General features: G+C 52.6%; 5 protein-coding genes across 6 annotated transcripts; 2 read left to right on the top strand and 3 right to left on the bottom strand.

Moving 5' to 3' along the window:
- Nucleotides 1-135: 135 nt before the first annotated feature.
- Nucleotides 136-4,634, top strand: C1QTNF4 (C1q and TNF related 4). The gene is made up of 2 exons (XM_087821877.1): nucleotides 136-198; nucleotides 3,261-4,634. Exon 2 carries the CDS (start codon nucleotides 3,266-3,268, stop codon nucleotides 4,262-4,264), a length of 999 nt encoding a protein of 332 aa, XP_087678003.1. The 5' UTR covers nucleotides 136-198; nucleotides 3,261-3,265; the 3' UTR covers nucleotides 4,265-4,634.
- Nucleotides 4,635-5,434: 800 nt separating this feature from the next.
- On the bottom strand, nucleotides 5,435-8,445 carry FAM180B (family with sequence similarity 180 member B). Of its 2 annotated transcripts, none has more exons than XM_016203971.2 (3): nucleotides 7,172-8,445; nucleotides 6,294-6,364; nucleotides 5,435-6,082 (listed from the first exon to the last, which is right to left on the bottom strand). In XM_016203971.2, the coding sequence occupies exons 1-3, from the start codon at nucleotides 7,494-7,496 to the stop codon at nucleotides 5,687-5,689; spliced, it is 792 nt and encodes a 263-aa protein (XP_016059457.1). In that variant the 5' UTR covers nucleotides 7,497-8,445; the 3' UTR covers nucleotides 5,435-5,686. The 2 variants fall into 2 exon arrangements, with proteins under 2 accessions (XP_016059457.1, XP_087678005.1); XM_087821879.1 differs by having other exon boundaries at nucleotides 7,326-8,445.
- A 233-nt stretch (nucleotides 8,446-8,678) lies between these two features.
- Nucleotides 8,679-13,266, bottom strand: NDUFS3 (NADH:ubiquinone oxidoreductase core subunit S3). The gene is made up of 7 exons (XM_016203988.2): nucleotides 13,176-13,266; nucleotides 12,999-13,064; nucleotides 11,794-11,891; nucleotides 11,435-11,584; nucleotides 10,421-10,546; nucleotides 10,168-10,287; nucleotides 8,679-8,929 (listed from the first exon to the last, which is right to left on the bottom strand). The coding sequence occupies exons 1-7, from the start codon at nucleotides 13,234-13,236 to the stop codon at nucleotides 8,762-8,764; spliced, it is 789 nt and encodes a 262-aa protein (XP_016059474.1). The 5' UTR covers nucleotides 13,237-13,266; the 3' UTR covers nucleotides 8,679-8,761.
- A 215-nt stretch (nucleotides 13,267-13,481) lies between these two features.
- Nucleotides 13,482-17,698, top strand: KBTBD4 (kelch repeat and BTB domain containing 4). The gene is made up of 4 exons (XM_016203987.2): nucleotides 13,482-13,511; nucleotides 14,326-14,943; nucleotides 15,579-15,685; nucleotides 16,115-17,698. The coding sequence occupies exons 2-4, from the start codon at nucleotides 14,355-14,357 to the stop codon at nucleotides 16,973-16,975; spliced, it is 1,557 nt and encodes a 518-aa protein (XP_016059473.1). The 5' UTR covers nucleotides 13,482-13,511; nucleotides 14,326-14,354; the 3' UTR covers nucleotides 16,976-17,698.
- PTPMT1 (protein tyrosine phosphatase mitochondrial 1) lies at nucleotides 17,559-22,652 on the bottom strand. Its single transcript, XM_087821878.1, has 4 exons — nucleotides 22,103-22,652; nucleotides 21,939-22,019; nucleotides 19,631-19,822; nucleotides 17,559-18,369 (listed from the first exon to the last, which is right to left on the bottom strand). The coding sequence occupies exons 1-4, from the start codon at nucleotides 22,631-22,633 to the stop codon at nucleotides 18,217-18,219; spliced, it is 957 nt and encodes a 318-aa protein (XP_087678004.1). The 5' UTR covers nucleotides 22,634-22,652; the 3' UTR covers nucleotides 17,559-18,216.
- Between the last annotated feature and the right edge of the window lie 1,892 nt (nucleotides 22,653-24,544).

Here is a 24,544-nt window from a genome sequence, read left to right as displayed (position 1 = left end):
CCTCGCGCTCGCCGCCCCGCGCCCACCCGGGGTCCCGGCGCCCCGCCGCCGCCGCCTCGCGCCCGGAGCCCCGCCGCCCGCCAGGCCCCGCCCGCCGCCGCCCGCGGTCAGTGCGCAGCCCGGCGCCCGCCCGGAGCCCGGAGCCCGAAACCCGAGCCGGATCGCGGGCTCGGAGCGCAGCCGGCCGGCCCCAGCCAGGTGAGGGCAGCTGGGGCGGGGAGCCGGGCTGCTCCTTCCCCGGGGGCGGAGGGGGAAGGCGCGGGGAAGGCAGGCGCGGGGAAGGAAGGCGCGGGGAAGGCAGGCGCGGGGAGGGAAGGCTTGGGGAAGGCAGGCGCGGGGAAGGAAGGCTTGGGGAAGGCAGGCGCGGGGAAGGAAGGCGCGGGGAAGGCAGGCGCGGGGAGGGAAGGCGCGGGGAAGGCAGGCGCGGGGAAGGCAGGCGCGGGGAAGGCAGGCGCGGGGAAGGCAGGCGCGGGGAAGGCAGGCGCGGGGAGGGAAGGCGCGGGGAAGGCAGGCGCGGGGAGGGAAGGCGCGGGGAAGGCAGGCGCGGGGAAATCGGGTCCTTCGTCCCTGAGCGGAGGGCTTGGGAGCTTTATTCATGAAAGAAGCTCAAGGGCTTTTTCTCCGAAGGGATGATAAAGGAGGGTGTGGGGAAAGGGGGCCTGGGGGAGGGGCCGGGGTACCCCTTTCTGAGGGATTTTCTTCATGAGATGATTAATTGGCTTCTGTGAAAGGGGGACTTCCTGGGAGCATGAGGGGCTTTCACGGCAGGTGGGGAGGGGGTTGGGGTCAGGCGCTGCGGTCCCCTAGCCTGACATCGCTGCAGCTCCCCCGCCGGTTCCCGGGCTCTGGGTCTGCCCACTTGCGTGTCCCAGTTTTTCCTCTTTGAAGATGATTATTTTGAGCCCCACCTGGACGGAGCCAGGAACAGCCATTTCCTTCCCTGCAGCTGTGATGCCCACCCGTCCCCCTCCCCCCTGCTTAGGGAAGGAGGTTTAGGGGAAACGCGGACCAAGGCACCTGGGGACTGGGCGGTGGTGGGCGAAACGGAGGTGGGGTACTGGACACACAGGAGACCCCTCTGGGCCTGGGGGTGCACCAGACTCAGCAGGGAGATTGCTGGGCGTTAAGGTGGGCAGGTTCCTGGGGCAGGACAGCTGGAGAGCAGCAGGGTCAGGAAGAGCTCAGAGGTTCCCATACTCTCGGGAGGCAAAACGCTAGAGTTTTTGTTTGGTTTGTCTCATTTGGTTTTGCTTTCTTTCAATCCTTCATCCCCGATGCCAAGACTTTCCACTCGTCTCCTCTCCTATTGTTGCAAAAAGGGAAACTGAGGCAGAGAACAGACTGGCTGGAAATGTGTGTCTAGGAGGGAAAGGTGGTGGAAAGGAGGGCACACTGAATTTGGAGTCAAAGACCCCCCCAGTGCAAAGCTCCCTGGGGGACCTTGGTCCAAAACACTTCCTCTTGTTGGGTCTCAGCTTTTCTCATCTATAAAGTGGGAGAGGGCCCACCTGCCTCCCAGGTTTGCCATGAGCCCAGATGTTTCCAAAGAGTTCTGTAAAAGGAAATGCACTGATACTCGTGAGCTGCAGTCCTCACTGCAAGGGCAGATGGGCTCCCTTCTGCCTCCCTCCCATGCACCAAGGGTATTGGCTAGCCCATGGGGGGACTTTGTAGGAATTAGGAAAGGCACATCTTCTGCAAGGAGAGTGTTCAGCTGGGCTAGGGACTTGGGGTGTTTATTATAAGAGTTTGGAAAAGGCACACTTTTCCCCAGGTGCGGCAGTCCCACACATTCAGGCAAGTATAATGTGGGCTAGATTCCAGTGCGCACCTACCCTCAGGTGAATGTCCTTGTTGTGTAGGGCCCACCTGCACAGCTGCACCCGGCAGCCCTCCTCAGCAGTCCCGCACCCCACACTCCCAGGACACTCCTGTAGACGCCCGCGTCCTAGACTGCCGCCAGCTCATTTTCTGCCCTGCTTTGCCTCCACTTCAAGGCCTCTGGGTATACAATCCCCAAAGCCCATGCCTACTAGGGAGCTGATGGAATCCGGCCACGAAGGTGTGACTCCTTTGAGTGAAGCAGTGCCTTCACCGAGCTCCCAAATTGCTTTTCTCAAGGCCAAGAGCAGAAGTATCTATACACTTGGGTGGCACAGCCACTCAAACTGTGTTCACACCTGCTATCTCAGAGCATCCTCACGGTCAGCTTGTGAGGGAGGTCCCCTCCCCATTTACACAGAGGAAGCCATGCCCAGAGAAGTTAAGGAACTTGCCTAAGGTTTCACAGCTTGCAAGTGGTAGAGCCAGGACCCAAGCTGTTTGTCTAGCTGTTTGTCTTCTCCACATGGCACTGAGGAACAAAGCTGCTGACCTCACAGTCTTGTCTAAGGCCTGCTGGCATTGTTGCTCGCCCTCTCTGTTCCCAGCAGCTCCTGGTTCTCCTTCCCCCAGGTGACCAGCCACCAAGCCCAGAGGAAGGAGTCAGTTTCTCTTACTCTAATGTCATTGGGGGGGGGGGGCCTGCCTCAAAGCCCAACTGTTCTGGCCTCTTTAGTGCAAGAAGGGCACCTGGGGAGTCCAGAGGTCATGTGGAAGCTGACCCTTGAGTGGGTCAGAGGCCAGGAAAGGGGTCAGGGAGTAGCTAGTTCCTTTCCTGCCCAGCTGGGGGCGGAAACAGTGGCCATCAGGGAATCAGTATCCCGAGCCAGTGCCTGAGTGAGAGGCAAGCCAAGGACCACAGAACAGACGCAGGAAAATGCAGCAACCCAGAGGCTGAAGGAAACTGAGAGACGCCCTGAGCAGGGCCCCTGGCTGCCAAGGGGAAGGAGATGGGGTAGGCCCAGCAGACGGCTCTAGGCCCCTACAAACAGAGCGTTTCTGCTTGTCTCTGTGTCACACGTGCGCGAGCTTTCACCTGAGGAAGGGGTTCCGGTGCTCACAACATCTGAAGCATCACTGCCCTAACCTGACGAGTCCCAGGGTGTGGTCCCTGGACAGCAGCATCTACATCACCCGGGAACTCGTTAGCAGTGAACATTCTCAGGCCTCACTCTAGACCTACGAAGTGGAAACCCCAGGTCACAGTGAGGGCTGCTGAAGCTAGCCGATCGCTCATCCAGTCCAGCGTCCAGGAAACGGCCCCAGTTATGGGGCAGGGGCAGGGCTGGGAAGAGAATCCGGCTGGTCCCGGAGCTCCGAGAATCTGGAGGCGGCCCCGCCCAACCCTCCTCTCCCTCCCCTCCTGCCCCCCTTTCCAGGCGCCATGCTGCCGCTCCTGCTGGGCCTGCTGGGCCCGGTGGCCTGCGCGGCCCTGGGCCCGGCCCCCGGCTCCACGGAGCTGCGCTCGGCCTTCTCGGCGGCGCGCACCACTCCCCTGGAGGGCACTTCGGAGATGGCGGTGACCTTCGACAAGGTGTACGTGAACATCGGGGGCGACTTCGACGCGGCCACGGGCCGGTTCCGCTGCCGCGTGCCCGGCGCCTACTTCTTCTCCTTCACGGCCGGCAAGGCGCCGCACAAGAGCCTGTCCGTGATGCTCGTGCGCAACCGCGACGAGGTGCAGGCGCTGGCCTTCGACGAGCAGCGGCGGCCGGGCGCGCGGCGCGCCGCCAGCCAGAGCACCATGCTGCAGCTCGACTACGGCGACACGGTGTGGCTGCGGCTGCACGGCGCCCCGCAGTACGCGCTGGGCGCGCCCGGCGCCACCTTCAGCGGCTACCTGGTGTACGCCGACGCCGACGCGCCTGCGCGCGGCCCGCCCGCGCCCGCGCCCGCGCCCCCCGAGCCGCGCTCGGCCTTCTCGGCGGCGCGCACGCGCAGCCTGGTGGGCTCGGACGCCGGCCCCGGGCCGCGGCACCGGCCGCTCGCCTTCGACACCGAGCTCGTCAACATCGGCGGCGACTTCGACGCGGCGGCCGGCGTGTTCCGCTGCCGCCTGCCCGGCGCCTACTTCTTCTCCTTCACGCTGGGCAAGCTGCCGCGGAAGACGCTGTCGGTGAAGCTGATGAAGAACCGCGACGAGGTGCAGGCCATGATTTACGACGACGGCGCGTCGCGGCGCCGCGAGATGCAGAGCCAGAGCGTGATGCTGGCGCTGCGGCGCGGCGACGCCGTGTGGCTGCTCAGCCACGACCACGACGGCTACGGCGCCTACAGCAACCACGGCAAGTACATCACCTTCTCCGGCTTCCTGGTGTACCCCGACCCTGACCCCGCCGCCGCTCCCGCCGGCTCGCCGGGCCCCGGGCCCCCGGAGCTCTGAGCCCCCGCGAGGGCCCGCGGCGTGCATGCCGAGCCGCCGAGGCCCGGACTCCGCAGCGCGAGCATGGCGGCCCGCCCGCGCCTGCGCTCTGCCAATAAAGTGCGCCCGCGCCGGCGCCCGTTCCCCGCCCTGCTCTCTGTCTTGACCGCGACAATTATACAACTTTGCCTCCGGGCGGGCGGAGAGGCTCTGACTACTGCAGGCTCGGGGTGAGGGTCGGAGGGCAGAGGGCAGCGTTCGGTCGGCCCTGGGCGGGTGAGGCCGTGGAATTCGATTGGACGCTCCGCACTTAGCCCCCCGCGGGCCTCCCTTCCCGCCCCTTTGCAGTCAGCCCCGCCGCCTGACTCCTCCCCGTCGACCTGCGATGTCATTCTCCGGGCACGCTGGTGGCTGGGCCCTTTCCGCGGCCAGGGGCAACACCCTGCTGCCTCTGGGGGACTCGGGGAAACAGCACGTTCCTTCTTCCAGCAGGGCGTGTGGCTGCGATAAGCGTTTTGTACCCGGGGCCCCAGCTCCTGCCGTCCCAGGATTAGGAGGCGGCTTGCTCAGGCCCGGGGTGAAACAGCTGACTCTGCCCCAAGGATCGGGAGGCAAGAAGGGAACATTTTACAGGATGAGCTACCCAGGGTCAGGGGCTGCGCCGGCCTCAGCTCGCCTCTGGCAGCCCCTCCCCACCTCGCTCCTTCCTCTGAGGTGTTCATCTGAACCTTGTTGGGTGGACCAAAAAGCATCCCGCTCCCCTGCTTCCCTTCACTCCAACAGACAAAACAAAACGTCCAATCCATTCTCCCAGCCCAAGTGGGGAACTTGCAGGCTCAGGTACCCCAGAGCTGTGGTGGAGCTTAAAGGGGTATCTTAATAAGGACTGGGGGTGCTGAGCACTTAGAAGGCTCCCGTTAGATTCCACAGGACCTCTCGCGGACTGCCAGGGTAGGAGTTGGAGAGTCTGACCTGGTCTTTCTTAGGGGCAGTTTCTCTTTGAGCAGTTTTGTGTGTGTTTTTTTAAATTAAATTTATTGGGGTGACATTGGTTAATAGTATCATACAGGTTTCAGGTGTGGATTTCTGTGTTCCAAGACCTGTGTATTTTGCATTGTGTGCCCACCACCCAAAGTATTTCAGCATCTCTTAAAACACACTTCTCAATCCTGACCCCCAACACACACACACACACACACACACACTGCCTGCAAGTCCCGCCTTTAGCTCTGCACCTGTTGCCTGGGACCCAGAATCTGGGCTCTTAGCCTATCAGGGCCCAGAGAAGAAGATGAGGGAGAGGTAAACGTGGGTCCAGGGTGCAAGCCCCAAGCCCAGAGATCTGAACACAGTGGGAAGAACCAGGTACCATATGGAAGCCCCTGCCCAGGATGGGTCTGGCTTATGGGTGGGAATTGGGGGGCTGACAGGTGAAAAGGGGGGTCAGGGGAAGGGGTCAAGGATTGAGGCCCAGGGCCCCAAAGAAGGAGGCTGGCCCTCAGGGCAGAAGCCTTTGCACAGGTCCCAAAGTGTTTCCTGTGCCAGGAGGGCAAAGACCTGGGCCCAGCGACCCCTCTCCTCAGCCTCCTTAGCCTTATGGAGCCGGTAGACACAGGATAGGCCTGTGAGGAGCAGATGTTCAAAGTCCCAGGGGCTAAGAGGAGGCCCCTTCCGCAGGTCCTGGAACTGCTGCAGCCGCTGCTCAGCACCCTTCAAGTCATTGGGCACTTGGTGCTGCAGGAGGAGCCTGAGTCGATGGCCTGGATGTGTGGACGCCAGTTCCTCATCCTGGATGTGCAGCTGCCTCATGTCATCCAGCTCCAGCCCAGCCCAGAGCAGCTGCAAGGGGAGCTGTGTAAGGAGTGGGCTGGACCCTGGGGGACAGGGCAGGGACCAAGAGTGGGCTGGGGGGTATAAGCAGGCAGTAGGTCCCTCACTGGGTTACCCCTCTCCCCTAGCAGGCTCAGCTTGAGACATCCCCCTTCCCAACCCTGAGTTTAGGGACCTCTGGACACTCCCACCTCCCCATGTCCCAAGCTGAATGAAAGACCTCAAACATCACTTCCGGGGCCTCTGGCTCCTGCAGGCCACCTTCCATGCCGGTGCTGTCCATGGGCTGCCCTGGGGCACCAGAGAGAAGTCAGGCCCCTGCCAAGCTCCACCCTAAACACCCCAGCTTCCCAGAAGTGCCCCTCAGCTGCTTGATAAGTGTCTAGAGGTTCTAATTGCAAAAGAGCAGGAATGCCACTCCATTCCTCCTTCTGCATACACATATATGGCACATTGACATTTACCACCCAGGCATGGGTCTTATCCCAAAACCATCACCCCAGACCTAGATACCACCTCAGGAAATGTCCAGGACTCCTCCTTGAACTTCACAGTTCCCTTGGCCAAGAGCTCCAGGCCAACGGGTCACAAGACACTTCACTTCCTCTCCCTATCATCATCTGGTGACAGTATAACCTAAAACAGTGCTAGTGACCTTCCCCAAAGATTGAGGACCCCTTTGGGAAGAACCCACTCCTTCCTTACTCCTCAGTACTGATGGTAGGCAAGGCAGGGAGGCCAGACAAGGCAGGATGTCTGTTACAGCGTCCTTCATCCCACCCCAGGGTGTGCCTGGCCTTTGGAATGATTGTTCCAAGCCCAGGGCAGATCACGGGGTGCTGCTTTGGGCATCATCCAGAATAAGGCCAGGCCCAACTCTGTTCAGGGCCAGCACCTAGGGCTATCCCCCTTCACTTCACCTGGACCTTTCCAGTTCTGGGGATGGGGCCCACACGTTTAACCCGTGTAGCATAGGTCAGCCTGGTACCACGCATGCCAACTCTTAGGCCCCGCTAGGCTCAGACAGAACCAACTGTAACTGCTATTAGCCAGTAGCATTCCTTGGCTCCCATCCACCCCACCCCAAAGCCCTGGTACCTTCATGGTGCTGGGCTGTAGTCAACCCAGGGAGGAGGCAAATAGCTACCATTAGCCAAGCCAGGAACTTCATTTTCCCCGCCATGCCCCACCAGGTCCTCTGAGTCCTACTCTCCCCAGCTGCTCTCTGCTCCTGCATCCGCCTGCCACACACCATGGCTCCAACTTTCCACTGCAGGCTGCTCAGGCGTTCTCTGCTTTGCGTGTCAGTCTTCAATGCAAAACAGGGAGGGGCTGGCTCTGGCTTCCCAGGGGCTCTTTCCATCCTGTAGAAATGTGGAATCCTTGGTTGTTGGCAGTAGGAGCCTGGCTGCCTGCTTCTCATGCCCTCAGCCTGTTCCTACCCAGATGGGCCGGATGCTTAGTTAATAGAAAAAAGGTGTTTGGTAGCAAACAGCTTGAGTTTGGCCCTCCTAAAAGGTAGAAAAGAGCTCAAGCAGTAGCACTACCTTACTATCCTCACACCCAAAACATCCTGCAGCTGAGCCCAACTCCTGACACCCAGTCCCCAACCCAGCCTCCAGGGAGCACCTCAGCAGCCAAGAGCATCAGCTGCAAAGCCCAGTCCTCCAAATGCATGGTGGGCTGACTGAACAGCCCCATAGACAGGCAGAGAGCCAAGCACTTCCACCTCAGGCACTCAGCCAGACTGGAAAGGAGTCCAGACCAGCTGGGGTAGGGAGTCCTATCCCCCTGGAAGACAGATCTGCAGCTCCTGAGTGTCTTTTGCCTCAGCCCTGGGACCGCCTTTGCTTGTTTACAGCATTCTTGGCTGAGGCCAGAGTCCAGGAAGATTCCCTTGGCTCAAGCATGATGGGTTGTCAGGTTGCAGGAAGCAGGATGTAGGGCTCAAGACTCAAAAATGAGCTGCGGCCCTAGCCAGTTTGGTTCAGTGGTTAGAGCATTGGTCCATGGACCGAAGGGTTGAGGATTCCACTCCCAGTCAAGGGCATGTACCTCAGTTGCAAGCTCGATCCCCAGCCGGGTCGGGCACATGCAGGAGGCAACCTTAGTCAGTGTCTCTCTCACATCAGTGTCTCTCTCTCTCCCCCTTCCACTCTCTCTGAAAAGCACTGGAAAAAAATATCCTTGGGTGAGGACTTAAAAAAAACAAAAAACTGCAGCTCTTCCGTTTTGCTCATGGAACCCTGTGGATATTTGGATGGAATGAGGGTGGGTAGCAGTTTCCCTGGTGTTCCACCCAGGCCCCTGGACACATCAACTACCACCAGACAAGGGGCTTTCTCCAGCAGTTGTTGAGACCCAGTTGTTGAGAAGCCATGACACACCCATCCTAAGCCCTGTGTACTGTGAAAACTCAGTTTCAGCTCCAGAATGCCTCTCTCAGAAATACATCCAGGCCTGCAGGTCACCATGTTTGCAACTGCACTATTTAGTCCCATTAAAATAGACTCCTGGTTTGGTAGTCTCTGAGGGAGCAGGGAAAAACCCCTGCCTGTATCTCCCCTCCCCCAAGTCAAGGCTTCATGATAAGCACATAGGAGGTGGTGAGCGTAAGTAAGATTTTATTTACACAGACACTCAATTATAGATAAGGCGCTTTCTAGGATCCATATGCCTTCCCTGGAGCTACTTGGTTTCCGGTTTCTTGTCTCCTGCTTCAAGCTTGAGACTCTCAGGGGGCTGGCGATAGGCAGGGAAAGCCTCCCATGGGCTATTCAGGTCAAACTTTCGGAACTCTTGGGCCAACTCCACCGGCTCGGCCACCACCCGCTTCACCTCATCATCATAGCGTAACTGCAGAAGAAAAAGGCAAGTTTGGACACAGGCAGGCCTTGTTTCAGTAAGCAGCCCACTTTCCCAAGGCCATGGGTGACTTCTCCAGACCCTTTACTTTTCTATTCTTGATTCCTGTCCCAGCCTGTTTCAAGTCTCCATTCACACCTCTTTTACCTATCAACCACAGTCCAAAATGGCCTCTACCTCATGCCCTGCCATCACCTGGTCAGCCCACCATCCCAACATGAGCTCTGAGCTCCTTTTCCAGCAGAAATGAATTTGCTCACCCATCCACACACTTTATAAGGTAATGGTAAGCATTTGCCCAGGATTAGGGAGCAGGTCAGTGGCTGAAAAGAGTACACTTAAACTGGCAGGCACTCAACTAAACTGTGGCCTTGGCATTATCAGTGTCAAGATGTCACTGGCAGTCAATTTGGCATGGCTTCTGTTATTAGAGGACCAGCTAGATAAGGTAAGAACAAACAGGTGCTGGGGTGAAGAGGCAAGCCAAAGTAGCGGACAGTAGGGGTGAACAGAGGGAAGTAACCCTGACCAGAAGTAGCTTGAGAAGGAAATGGGACCTTGCAAAAGACTAACAAAACAGGAGCATTTGGGCACTAAAGAGAAGGGCTGGATTGCCACTATCAGTATTTCTAAAAAGTTACTTTGCTACAAAATCACCTGTGTGTATGTATACAATAGATGATCTTCCTGCTAATAAACAACCTGCAGCACATGGGTGGTAAAGTAAAGCACTGAAATTCTTTATAAGGCCCTTATAGTCACACATTACTGGTTCTGCCTCTGCCATTCTCAAAGGCTGAACAGTCTTCCCTGTCACCTCCCTTTTCAGAGATCCAGGGCAGGGTAAAATAATACTCCATTTTCAGATCTTGGGGACAGACTCAGTGTATCCTCAAGGCTGCCATGGTCATTAAAATGACTACTACAGTAATGGCTAACATCAACTGAGCATTTATAATATACCAGGTATTACATATACATCACTTGGCACACTGCAAATCTTATTGGTTAAGTACTATTATGATTCCCATTTCACAGATGAGAAAATTGTCATAGAGAAATTTAAGTAACTTGCCCCAGATTACAAAAGTGGAGTTAGGATTTGAATCCAGAGCCAATGCTCTTAAACCACCACAGTCCACAAACCATATTTCCTGCCATGACCAGGATCCTCCAGGTTCCTTGCCAGTCCCTCCCTGAGGCTGCTACCACAGTTCCAGGGCTCCTACCTCAACATAGCCAGACAGGGGGAAGTCTTTCCGGAAAGGATGTCCCTCAAAGCCATAATCTGTCAGGATCCTTCTTAGGTCAGGGTGGTTGGCAAAGAAGACTCCAAACATGTCCCAGATCTAGAAAATAAAGGACCTCAGGCAACCAGTCCATCATGGCTAACACGGGTGAGGGGCTGTGCTGCACACAGCAGTTTCAACCAATTCTCCAACTCCAGCTCAGAGGCAGGGTGCACCATGCCCAGTAACTCACCTCTCTCTCATACCAGTTGGCTGCCTTATACACAGAAACAGTGGACTCAAGTGGTGTCAGCTCATCTGTATAGGTCTTCACACGGATCCGGGAGTTGAAGCGCAGGGAGAGCAGGTTGTAAACGATCTAGGGAGAACAGAGGGAATGGAGGACCAAGATGACCACAGGCTGAAGGGTCTGAGGCTGAAGTCCATGATGGGGAACATCAGCGATGAGAGTACAAGGTAAATTAGGTGAACCTGCCTTCTATCCTGAAGCTCAAAACCTCAAGATCCTCCTACACTTACAACTACCTCCAAAGGCCTAAGCCACGCTGACATGTAGCTCAGCAGTCAGCACACTGGTCTTTGTTCATGCTATTCCCTTGGTCTGGGATGTCTCTCGACCCCCTCACCCCTCCACCCCTATCCTCACTGGGCTAATCATTAAGATCGGCCACAAGCACTCTCTCTCCCTTCAAAGAACCCTCCTAGACAGGGCCAAGTGGCCCCCTGCATTCCTATAGCACATCTCTAACAACCCACATGTTAACGTTATTACAATAAGCTGTTTAAGTGTCCTTGTCCCTCACTAGAGGGGGGGACTCCTGGAGGGCAGTATTGGGTGTGGTTTCTCTCTCTATCCCAGGATCTGGCAAAGAGTATATGACCAGTAAATATCAACAGCGAAATATACTGAGAACATTGTGTACTAGCAATCTACCTGCACTATCTCGTTTAATCCTCACAACTACCCTATGAGGTAGGGACAATTTTATATTTATTCTGCCCACAAGAAAACTAAAACTCAGAAAGATTAAACAAAATATTCACACAGCCTATAGGTGGCAGAGCCAGGATTCAAACTCGAGTTCTGCCTGATTTTGAGGCCCCAGCTTAACTGCTTTGTTGAGCTGTTTGACCCAAACTGAAACTAAGAAGGCTACAGTCCTATTGGTAGCTGTCACCCTAAAAGTGTTCCGTCTGTCCCCTTTCCTTCCTTTATGCCACAAACCTTTTCACATCTCCGACTGACCTCAAAACGGTTCTGCCGGGTCGGGACGTCCACTGCTGTCAAGTCAGCCAAGGATTTGAATTGTGCATTGGTGTGATCCCTGAGGAAAGTCAGCACTGGAATGATTCCATCAGGATGGATACAGATCTCTAACTCATTGAAGCAGGACACCTGCAGACATGGAACAGGAGGGGAGAGACGACAAAGAGCTACTGAGGGAGCAGCGAACTTCAGCTGATTCTCCTGATTTAAGGCAGAGAAAGAAACCCAAGTTGGGATGGAGGAATCTGTGGTTTCTTTGCTCCCGGGCTGCCCACTCCCACATGACCTGAGAATATGGTTCTTTCTTGACCAGACCAAACAACAGTAGTGAATATTACCTGAACTTGTTGGACATACTTGGGCAGGATTTCAGCCACATACTCTCCAAAAGCTGAGAGCTGCTTGTGGGCCACATCATTCTGTGGTCTGACAGTGGCTGGAAGAAGAAGGCATATTTAACAAAGGAATGGCAAAGGCAGCAGCCAGCCCTGCACCCAGTCTTGGCTTATAAGGGGCTCCCTGTAGAACTGTGAGAAAGGTGAGGAGGGAGGGAATAGGAAGTGATGAAAACGATAAAATGCCACCTACACAATCTGCAGACTCTCATTACTGAAGCTGGCATTTTACCTCTTCTCAAAACTACTCCATGGTTCTTCCTTCACAATGCCTGCATTTCTGCTAAAGCAGTATATGTCTTGGCTCTCTTACCAGGCTGGCTCTTTAAGGGTGGGAACCAGAGTTTGCTTCTGTGTATCTCTTTAGCACTTGGCTCATAGCAGGCTCTCAAGGTATGAACTTCAGGGCTTAAGAGCCCTCACAGATTACCTAGTTGAAACCTTATTATTTATTATGTATTTAGTTATGCACAGATGAAGAAACTAAGGCCCAAATAGGGGGAAATGCCAGGTCTCATGACTCCCAGTTGGCTTATGTTGACTGTAACGCATCTTTACACACTTGCTCATGCAACATAAATCACTGAGTACCCACACATCATAGACTACAGGTTAAAGGCTATGTGTTTTCTGCCTCTGGCAGCAGGCAAGCCTGCTCTGTCACTCACTAGTGTTGTAACCCTGAGCAAGTCATTTCTCTGGACTGTTTCCTGATCCATAGTATGAAAAGTAATACTATCTACTTCATAAGATTGTTGTGAGGAATAAGATCATTCATAAAAACACTTTCCAGGTGCCTGGCACACAATAAGCACTCAATGTGAGCTACTATTACAACAGGCTCTATATTGGGCTCTGAGGCCCAAATGTTACGTTTCCTGCTCTCAAACAGCTGACAGCTTATTCAGAGAGAAAAAGAATCACGGAAATGGATAAGGGTGCGATCTGGGGCATAAGAGAGAGGCCTAAAGGCACAGGGAGGGCCCGATTTTGCCTGCAGAGTGAGGATCATTGCAGTCAGGTCTCCAAGGACAAGCAGATTTGCCAGGACCCAGGGAAAGGCATCCCGAAGCAAGGACACACGTGACGAACGGAATGAGGAGACCCCGCCTGTAGTCCCGACAAGAGCCGGGCTCGCACATACTCACGGCGCGTGTCGGCAGCAGCGCTTTCTCTCCTCACCGGCAACAACAGCGCCGAGGGTCGCCCAACCACTGAACCGGGAGATAAAAGGAGCGGGAGCGCAGGGTGAGGCCCGAGGGGCTCCCAGCGCTGGTCGCGCCACTGCTCCTGCCCCGGGCCTCATCTGGCTATCCCCTGCTCACCCCTGGGCAGCGCCACGGCCCCCGCGAGCCCCCGCCACCAGGCCCTGGCGGTCGCCGCCATGTTCCCCGGGTGCACACCAAACAGCGGAGGCAAGCTCTACAGGGCACGGAGCCTCAAGGGCACGGACCGGAAACGGAAGTGTGCATTATATCTTCTTCCGGGCGGATGCCAGGACCAAAGCAGGGGTTCCGGGTTCCGGGCTTCGGAATGAAAGGGGGGAACGCAGGTGAGAAAACGAGGCAAGCAGGTGGGGATATCGTAAGGTGAGCGCGGCCCTAGCTTGGTGTGGCAGGAGCTGGAGAGAAGGCGGGCGAGGACCCTAAAGAACTGGACGGGTGAGAGGAGGGGAAGGGGCGGGGGTTCTGCGTTCTACATTTCCACACCCCTTCCCCGCTCCGTAAGCTAAGCTTTTGACCGGGGCTGGAGGGCCTCCGGGGCGCTGCGGGGCGGAGAGAACTGTTTCCCTGGCGACTGTTTCCCAGGCGACTCCAGGTGGTGCGGCGACACTGCACGTGGCAGTGGGCCTTCTTTTGCCCCAGGCTGGGGACGACAGGGCTCTGTCTCGAGTTCTGGGACGGAGCCTTGGGGAGTTATTTGGGGGAGCGGGGGGGGAAGGAGCTCAGGAAAGAGCAAATGTGCGGGTGACAGATGTCCCAGCCAAGCCTAGCATAGGAACATCTGAACTCCATGCGCTCGGGGGAAGGGAGGACGTCTACCTGGACACAAGGACTTGGGAGTGTCTTGTCTGGTTCTACTGTCCAGAGCCTCTCTAGTTTTTTACCTAATAGTTATTTGGTTTGTGAGGCTCTTTGCCAGGTTTTTAAGATCATTGGCTTACACCATCTCCTTGCTGTGACCAAAAATAACAGGCCTTTTGTTACATCAGGGAAAGGAATATACCATGCTTTCTCAGGGAAACACCCAGAGTAAGAAATTGTATTGATTGTATTAGGGATGGGGTGCCACTGCAGAATGAACCCAGCTGTGGTTGAAGGGGGTCATTAGGGATGTTATTGGCAGGGCCAGCACTAAGGCCAACCTGGGCCCACTTTGCTCTCAGGTTTTCCTTCTCCCTCTGAATTGCACCGCTAAATTCATAGACTGTGACTGTGGATTCCCCAAGTTATTGAGGGTGCTGTTGCTTTGCAGACAACTGGCAGAGAGAGAAGCTGGCTACCATGGAATCACCGGAGGAGCCTGGAGCATCCATGGATGAGAACTACTTTGTGAACTACACTTTCAAAGATCGGTCACATTCAGGCCGTGTGGCTCAGGGCATCATGAAACTGTGTCTGGAGGAAGAGCTCTTTGCTGATGTCACCATTTCAGTGGAAGGCCGGGAGTTTCAGCTCCACCGGCTAGTCCTCTCAGCTCAGAGCTGCTTCTTCCGGTCCATGTTCACTTCCAACCTGAAGGAGGCCCACAACCGGGTAATTGTGCTGCAGGATGTCAGTGAGTCTGTTTTCCAGCTCCTGGTTGATTATATCTACCATGGGACTGTGAAACTTCGAGCTGATGAGCTGCAGGAAATTTATGAGGTGTCAGACATGTATCAGCTGACATCTCTCTTTGAGGAATGTTCTCGGTTTTTGGCCCGCACAGTGCAGGTGGGGAACTGCCTTCAGGTGATGTGGCTGGCAGATCGGCACAGTGATCCTGAGCTCTACACTGCTGCCAAGCACTGTGCCAAAGCCCATCTGGCCCAGCTGCAGGGCACAGAGGAATTTCTCCACTTGCCCCACCATCTACTCACTGATATCATCTCTGGTAAGTTGAGGAAGGGGGCATATTTTACCCAGCTACTTGGGTATGATGTTCAGTGGACATTCTAGTTCAAGAGAAAGGAACCCTCAGGCTTCCTGGTGTTTGCAGTGTTATTGGTGGGAATTTAGATACCTTCTGAAAGAAATAGAGTTGAGATTTGGTGTAGCTGCTGTCAGAGACAGAGCCCCTTTCTGAGGAAGATTCCAGGAAAAGCAGCAGAAGGTCGTGAGGAAGTATTTGTATTTATACTCTAATCTCCCCTATGCATAGGTGTTCTTACCCATCCTGCACTCTACGTGTACCTGTTACCTAAATAAATTTATGATGGATGAGTCAAGATACCTAAAAACTTTTTAAGTGGTGGGCCAAGTTTAGGTAACAATCCTGACCCTGCAAGTGAGGTATAAACATACTTTAGGTGTGAGCTCCTCAGCCTAGTAGATTGCCTCCGTGGCAAATGGGAGTATATCAGGCCATCCATTTTGATTAAAAAAATAAGGCAATTTGAGATCATACGTGTCCACATACACATATGGCCGTCTAACAAAGTGGGTCACCTCTTTAAAGCCCCTGGCTCTAAATCTCCCTTTCAGATTGTCAGAGTGCTTTGACCATGCCTTTCCTCTGGCTCTCAACAGATGGAGTTCCATGTTCCCAGAACCCAACAGAGGCAATAGAAGCCTGGATCAATTTTAATAAAGAGGAAAGAGAAGCTTTTGCAGAGTCACTTAGGACTAGCTTGAAGGTAAGGCAGATTTCTCTAGGGCTGGGACACAATAGCAGCCATTGGGATGGCTGGTAAGTTGTCTCTGGCTTGCGGTGGATAGGAGCCGGGAGAGAACGACATGTGCAGGAGGCCACCAGCCTCTGAGCTCCAGAGCCCCTGAGAGAACTACTTTCGTCACTGCATTGACAGTATTAAGCACCCTTTGTCTAAATCACCAGCTCATGATAGTTTTAAGAAGCTGAAAGGATGAGTGCATCAGATTCCCTGCCACGGCATAAAATGCCTGGAAGAAAGTGATTGGAGAGTCAGGGTCACACATAGAAACTAGAGGGGAGTAAGTGTGAGCAAAATACAACTGTGTGGCCCAGGACATTAAGGCTGTGAGTCTCAGCTGAGCCTTGGCCTAGAACCGATAGATATCATTTATAATTTTAATTTTTCCAATAGGAAATTGGGGAGAATGTGCACATTTATCTGATTGGGAAAGAGTCATCTCGTACCCACTCGTTGGCTGTGTCCTTGCACTGTGCTGAAGATGACTCCATCAGTGTAAGTGGCCAAAACAGCTTGTGCCACCAGATCACTGCAGCCTGCAAGCATGGTGGAGACTTGTACGTGGTAGGAGGGTCCATCCCACGGCGCATGTGGAAGTGTAACAACGCCACCGTGGACTGGGAGTGGTGTGCACCCTTACCCCGGGACCGGCTCCAGCACACCCTGGTGTCTGTGCCCGGGAAAGATGCCATATATTCACTGGGTGGCAAGACACTGCAGGATACCCTCTCCAATGCAGTTATCTACTACCGGGTAGGTGATAACGTCTGGACAGAGACAACTCAGCTAGAGGTGGCTGTGTCAGGGGCCGCTGGAGCCAATCTCAATGGGATCATCTACTTACTGGGGGGGGAGGAAAACGACCTGGACTTCTTCACCAAACCTTCCCGACTCATCCAGTGCTTTGATACAGAGACAGATAAATGCCATGTGAAGCCCTATGTGCTGCCCTTTGCAGGCCGCATGCATGCAGCTGTGCATAAAGATCTGGTGTTCATCGTGGCTGAAGGGGACTCCCTATTGTGCTACAATCCCCTGCTAGACAGTTTTACCCGGCTTTGCCTTCCTGAGGCCTGGAGCTCAGCCCCATCCCTCTGGAAGATTGCCAGCTGCAATGGGAGCATTTATGTTTTTCGGGACCGATATAAAAAGGGGGATGCCAATACCTACAAGCTTGACCCTGCCACTTCCACTGTAACGGTCACCAGAGGCATTAAGGTGCTGCTTACTAATCTGCAGTTTGTGCTGGCCTGAGGCTGGGGGGGTGGGGGGGCTGACCTTTGCCCTCCCTTTCCTGGCACCTACCCATCCCAACTCAGAGTCCCCAAGGCCCCAATTCAGAGTGCAAGAAAGGCAGCACTCAGCCCTTCCCCCAATCAATAGGGGTAGCCCTTTGGGGGGCTTTCTAGACCATTGCCCAGCTGGCTGCTTGAACAGAGAGCAGCTCAGCCTGTTCTCTGCCATCCCCTGGTAACCTGTGCCTCACCGCAGGTTCCTTAGAGCAAGCCTCTTCTCAGATCTTAGGCACAGTCTCCCCTCTTTACCTGGTCAATGTTAAGTAAAAGCACCCCTGATCCCAGGACAGAAGGAAAGATGCCCAATCTTCCCCTTTCTTCCATAGCCTGCAAAGTGGCTATTTGGTAATTTTTTCACAAAGAATTAGGTGTTAAGAGTTTTCCTTCAGGCTTTGATTGGGAGAATGGACAAAGCTGAAGGTGTCCTTCACCAGCAAGAGTCAACTCTAGAATTCTGGACGTCCTATTGTTTTCTCATCTGTCTGTCAAGAAATGTATACTTGGGTTTGATTTTTGGCTTACTGTAAGGGATAAGCCAGGAAAAATGTAGAAAGGATTGTTTATTAAGCAGAAACATTTTTCAAACTCAAATATATTAAGGTCTCTACTCTTTTAAAAGTTCTAAGCCCAGTCAAGAGCTAGGAACTGCTCATATAAATAAAAATCAAAGTTTCTAAAGGGATATGTGTGTCTGTTTTGAATTCTGAAGGGGTGACTTCCTAAGGGAAACTAATTACATGTGCACACATTTCTAAGTCAGTCACAATCCTGACTGAATCCCGTATTTCCTTTTTTACACACAGGATCACTGCTCCAAAAGTGAGGGGCCAGTGAATTGAGATTCTGACAGTGGCAAAGAGCCAGAACTGAGTATTTCTTCTCTTTCCTAGTGTTAAATGTCTTTGAGTTATGATGCTAAATAGCATTAGGTACAGCGTTAGGTGCACGATAGATTTCTTTTGACCCTATTTAAAAAAATAAGACACCCACATCCCCATACTCTGCAAATAGAAGCCATGCTAAATCTTTCCAGCTATACAACAGTGTTATTTCAAGAAAATGAAACCAAGACCAAGAGCAAAATTACCCATACTTAACACACTTCTGTTATGACGTCTGGCTTAAGCCCCATTGGTCCTGTTAAACATTTTCATTCTATTGCCAGCAGGGTTGTCTTGAGTTCTTTCTAATCCACATACTTCATGTCTGTGATGTGTGATACTTCTTTGCTGCCCCTGAATTAATCTCCTTGTGGAATTCCTTGAGAACTTTCAACTGGCCAGGTCTGATGTAGATATGTGAGCGGATCTTGGTGATGGCTCTTATAGCCTCCTCTGGGCTCCAGTTGTACACCTGAGGGTACAGGGTTGGGAAATCAGCATAGAAAGAAGCCGGTATAAGGTGTCCTTGACCTAATGACAGGTGCTAACAGGCTCCCAGAATTTCATTTTTTAAAACTCCTTTGGAGGGGTAGTTAAAAACCATGTCCCATATATTATGGGAGCACTTTAGCACCCTCAGTTAACCAGTCCCAAATTACAGACTGGCGGGACAAGTCAGTCTTCCTACCTAATTCTTGCTCTGCCAAACCCTGGCAAAAGAAGGTTGACCATGTGGAGCTTAGATCCTAAATTCAAGCTTGTCTAGGCCTACTAGATATCCTCCCTGAGCTGGACCAGTGGGTACAAGTTGCCTGGAAAGAGTAGATGTTTTTATGCAACTTATCACCATGGCTGGAAAAACAGCACCTTAATTTTTACTGGGAGGGTTATCTTTGTGTCCTAAACTTATTGGTTTAGAACTCAATAGAACCAAGAGAATACAAATTTCTAGCCTGCCAGTTCAATTCTCAATTGGCCCAAAATATCCTCCTGAGACCTTGTTTCTAGCAAACAGTCCTAATGACCAAAGCTTTAATATTGTTAAATCGTACTCACCAGTCCACAGTAACAAACAAGGCCAGGCTGGTTATCTCTACATGGCCTTTTTCCTTAAACTATCCACATGACTTAGTAAATGCTCTACAGGAGCCAGACAGGTAACAAAAATAAGCCAAACGGGGCATACAATGGAATGATAAGAGTATTTGCTTCTAAATATTTTTTAAAATATCCCATCTGCTGATCATAACAAATTGATAGGCAAAATCCCATTGGATTCTGTTTCCAGAAACTAATGTCCAGAGCTCTATTCTGAAATACTTCAAGAAAGTACTATAGAGCTGTAAGTGATCAGCACTGTTTACAGTATTAGACTTCTGACATGCTATTTTTAACAAGTGTTTCTAGCCTTCAGCTGGTGTTAATATCCTTTGCAACTCCATTTATTGAGTGCCTGCTGGAGGTCAGTGCTTGACATACTTTCTCATTCAAGCTTCATAACATTTCATTTAAGAAAACAGCATCAAAGAGAGAAGCCATTTTTGCATAAGGTCACATAGCTGGCAAGTGGAAAAGCCACAGGTCAGCCTATCTACAAAGCTCAGGTGCTTTCCACCGTCTAACAGCCTGAAATTGGGGAGACGGCTCCTTCCAGCAAGGCCCACCTATAGACTATGCTACTGAAGTTCTGGAAATCTGCTGTCAACGGACCAATCCAGAAAGACCTTTCCTACCTGAATCAGATACGCTGCCACCATCGTGGCACTTCTGGAGCGCCCAGCCTTACAATGCACGTAGACACTGTGGCCCAGTGACTGGTACTTGAGAGCAAACTCAACTCCTTTCTGAAGGTTAGCCAAGGTGGGGATTCCAGTCATGTCTACTGTGCTGAGTCGCAGCTGCTCAACTCCTACTTTCCTCCACGCCTGAAACCAGGTACACCAGCATAAAGAGAATGAAAAAAGCCAGCTGTTAGTAGTATGAAGATGGACTCCCAAGGGGCATTGCAAAGCAACAAGGAAGTTTGAGGGTCTACTATACTGTGAATATACCGTTTACTGTTTATTCTGAACACATAACTTCTTACAGAAATATTTTGTGTGTTTTTCCCCAGAAAAACAAATTTAAATGTTTTTATTGGCATTTTTAGAGAAAGAAGGAGAGGGAGAGAAACATCAATCAACTGCCTCCAGCATGCATGAATGCACCCAGACCCAGGATGGGGCCTGAAACTTGGGAAAATGTGTTCTGACCTGGAATTGAATCAGCAACATTTTGAAGCACAGTACAGTGCTCAACCAACTGAGCCACACCAGCCACGGCCAGAAATATCTTTTAAATGGCTGACCTACATAGTTGGTCTTTCATCAAACAATTACTATGCTGCTGAGTTATAATTATGTCCAAGATTTAAAGTGTTCTGAAAGTGCCCTTTGGGTATTTAAAGTTTTAGCTGCAAAACATTTTCTGTTTAAAATTCATATACAAAAGTTGTGCAACTGTGTGTTTGCATAATCTTGGTCCCTGTGCAGTGACCTTAGTTGTGGGGTTGGGCTACTACGTTTTACAACAGCTTTCTGTTTCTCGGTCCATAAGTCTCCTCTTGTTTTATCACTTTTTTCTTGAGAGGGTACGTGGTAGAAAAATAGAGTTATCATTTTTAAGTTAAAACAATGCACCTACCTTTGCTACTGCAATATTATCACTTAGCAAAGAAGAAAAGAATCAGAAATAGGAAAAGGGCCTCTGGTGGACTGGGCAACTTTTTGGGGGGGGGGGTCTGTTTTTGCTTTAAGACTTCAGATACTCTTGTTAAATCTCTTTAGCGAGAATCAGGGGCTTTAGGACTCAATGAAGGTCAATACAGCTCATGAAACAAACAAATGGCAGTTTTGCAGCAAGTGGCTTATGCTTCAATTATACCAGAAACTCCTGGGGAGCTTGTTAAATATTTAGATTCCTGGAACCCACCCTAAAGTTACTGAGTCAGAATCTATGGGGGTTGTACCTAGGAATACGACATTTTAATAAGACTGCCAGCTCATTCTTAGACATATTACAATGTGAAAACCACTGCTTTGGAAATTTCTTTTCTCTAGGCTAGTGGGATAATATAGATACATCGTACAAATATCAGTGCCTCACATCCAGAGACCAAGCGCTTTCTGTGACTCCTCTTGCTCCACAGGACTGACCACAATCTGGAACATTTACCATTCTGGCCAACAGCTCCTGAGGCTTTGTGGCTAAGTACTTTGGGAAATCGAAGGAGCTGTTATCCATTCCTTAAATCGTATGCCATCACTAATCGATATATTTTAAATGTGAGTCACAATTATTTTTAAGGTTTCAAAAAATCTAAGGGTTGAAATTACGGCTTCTTCATCAGGCCATATTAGTACAGTAAACAAAGATAATTGTGTAGCGCTGAGAGAGGTCAAACACTATAAAGACAGGACAACATCTTTATATAAAGACAGGGCTATGTCTAGTAACCTCTGTGGAGAGTTCCACAAACAAGCATCCACACTTAATGAACCTTATGTTTTAGGCTTGAACTTTGTCGTGACCGTGCTTTGTAACTCAACAACATCTCTAACATATGAATAAAAAGTCCCTCAAAGAGAACCAAATTAACCGGATGCCGTTTTCCCAATGGGCTGTTTTATGATAAATGTACTCTTTGGGGGTGGAGGGTAACTCTAGGGCAGCGCCTGACCCATACTTAGTGCTCCTAAGTGTTGAATGAATGAAAAATCAGCAAGCCAAAGAGAAGCAGCTGCCTTTCCAATTGGGTTACCGACTCTAAATTGCCGACCTTAAGAATACATGCGTGCACTGCGGGGTCCTCGGGCTTTATCAACTCTGCTTTCAGACGCCTTTCGCAGCAGTTTCTGTTTCACAATTAGTTTCTACCTTCAGGCGCAGCCTTTTACGCACAAGAGTACCAGGCCCTCGCTCCGGACCCGGCGAAGAAGCCCGGACACCAGCTTCCGGGACGCGGTCCCCTGCGCCCCCCGCCCCCCGCCCCCGGCCCCGCACCTTCGCCGAGTTGCACAGGAACCTGGTCTCGTACTCCTCGTTCATGGTGATCACCCCGCGCACGTTCTCGTCCTCCACCAGCTGCCGAGGCAAAGGGGGCTCAGACCGGCCGCCGAGGCGGCGGCGCCCGCCCCGCCCCGCCCCCGGCCCGCCCGCCCGCTCACCCGGCGCGTCATGCTCCGCAGCGGCAGCGCGCCCAGCAGCACGGTGCGGTCGATGCGGTGGTACCAGTCGCGGCGCGCCGGGCCCGGCACCCGCCCGCGGAGCATCGTGTACAGCAGCGTCGGGTAGAAGAGCACCCGGGCCAGGCCCGCCTCCAGCAACGTGCCGGCCGCCATCCCGCCCCACGGGGCCTGGCGCAGCAGCGACCAGTCCACCGCCGGGCTCGAGGTCGACGGCCGCGAGGAGAGCCAGGAGGGCGGCGAGGACGGGGGCTGCGAGTCGTCCGGGGCCTCCCGCGAAGACGGCGCGGGGGACAAGGGCCTCTCGGGCGGCGAGCTCTCCGGCCTGGCCCCGGCGGACTCCACGACCGACACCGGGGATCCCGGGACCCGCTGCGTGGCGCCGGAGGAGGGGCCGCCGGCCTCGGGGGAGGAACCCCGGGAGCCTGGGCGGAAAACCAGGGCCCCGGCCGACGGCGGGCGCGTCGGGAGCCGGGGGCTCGGGACTTTACCGCCGGTCAAACTGCGCCCCATGTCTGCGGCCGGCGACCCTCCTCCCGCGGGAGGGGGCTGTGACCCCCGGGCGAGGGGGGCTCTGACCCCTGCGTGCGGAACTGTGACCCGGGCGGAGGGGCGGGGCCCTGGCCAATGGGCGGGGCCCTGGCCAATGGCCTGGGGGCCCGTGACGCGGCCGGGGGCGGGGCTCTGACCGGGGGGGCGGGGCCGCGCCGACGCCGGAGCCCGCGCCCGGAAGAGCCGGGTGGGGGAGGCCCCGAGGGCTGAGCAGCAGGGGCTGCGGCGTTTAAGCGGAGGGGCCGGCGGGGCAAACGGGGAACCCGGGTTGGCAAGGCCTTTGCCACCCCCACCTGCCTGAAGTCATGGCTCCCTCCCCCTGACCCGTCACCTATTATGGAAAAACTATAATAATACAAAAATACGTTACTAAGCCATTCAGAAAAATATGATACGCTTAAATACAAAACCCACAGTCCACAAAGGGGTACGAGAAATGGTTGTAATGCTGCTTGTTTACATTTAAATAGTTGAGAGATGCATCTGGTGTTTTTAAAACTGGCTTATTTTTCCTTCATTAAAGTAATACCATGACAACTGGAAAATACAGGATAGTAGAACTTACTTTAATCATCTGTAATCCTACCATCTCAAATACAGTACATTAGTTTTTTCCTCTAATTTTCTTTATTATTTGTACTTTTATTTTTTTAATCCTCACCAGAGAATATTTTTTCCATTGCTTTTCAAAAAGAGTGGACGGGAGCCCTAGCCAGTTTGACTCAGTGGTTAGAACATCGGCCTGTGGACTGAAGGGTCCTGGGTTCGATTCTAGCCAAGGGCACGTACCTCGGTTGCAGGCTCCATTCCCAGCCCTGGTTGGGGCTCCTGCAGGAGGCAACCAGTCAATGTGTCTCTCTCACATGGTGGTTTCTTTTCCTCTCTCTCTCCCTTCCACTCTCTGAAAAGCAATAGAAAAAATATTCTCAGGCGAAGATTAAAAAAAGAAAGTGGAAGGGGGAGAGAGAGAAACATCGATGTGAGAGAGACACATTGATTGGTTGCTTCTTGAAAGCATCCCATGAGGGGCAGGGATCAAACCTGCAACCCAGGTAGGTGCCCTTGGCCAGAATCGAACCTGGGACCGTTCAGTCCACGGGCAGATGCTCTAACTGTTGAGCCAAACTGGCTAGGGCCTATTTGTATAATTTAAAAACAATTTTTTTTTTTCCCAGCTGGTGTGGCTAAGCAGTTGAGCATTGACCCAAGATCCAGGAGATCGCCATTCGATTCCCAGTCAGGTCGGGGCACACAACCAGGTTTCTGGCTTGATCCCCAGTAGGGGTTGTGCGAGAGGCAACCAGTCAATTGCTTTCTTGTCATTGATCTTTCTATCTCTCTCTCCCTCTCACTTCCTCTCTCTGAAATCCATGAAGACATTTTTAAAAATTTTCTTTTTTACAATAGCTTTGTTGAGATACAATTCACATACCGTACAGTCCAAGCATTGGAGGTGTACAGGTCAGTGGTTTTAGCGTATTCACAGAGTTGTGCAGTCATCACACAAACAATTTTAGTACATTTTCATCACCCTTGAAGAAACCCTGTGCCCATTGTTACTTACTCCCCATTTCCCGCAAACCAACACCCCTAGGTAAACACTCATTTACTTTGTTTCTACAGATTTGCCTGTTCTGGACATTTCAAATAAATGGACTCACGCCATATGTTTCCTTTGTGTCTGGCTTCTTTCCCTTAGCATAATGTTTCAAGTTTCATCCATATTGTAGCATGTATCATACTGTATTTCTTTTTATTGCCACATAATATTTCATTGTATAGGTATACATACCATGCTTTGTTCCTCCATTTATCAGTTGATAATCATTTGGGTTGTTTCCACTTTGGGGCTATTTTGAATAATGCTGCTAT

This window comes from Miniopterus natalensis, chromosome 11, assembly GCF_054644295.1.
Source record: "Miniopterus natalensis isolate mMinNat1 chromosome 11, mMinNat1.hap1, whole genome shotgun sequence".
Classification (NCBI taxonomy): domain Eukaryota; kingdom Metazoa; phylum Chordata; class Mammalia; order Chiroptera; family Miniopteridae; genus Miniopterus; species Miniopterus natalensis.
The sequence above is the reverse complement of the archived record's forward strand: the minus strand, read 5'-3'. Positions and strand labels throughout refer to the sequence as shown.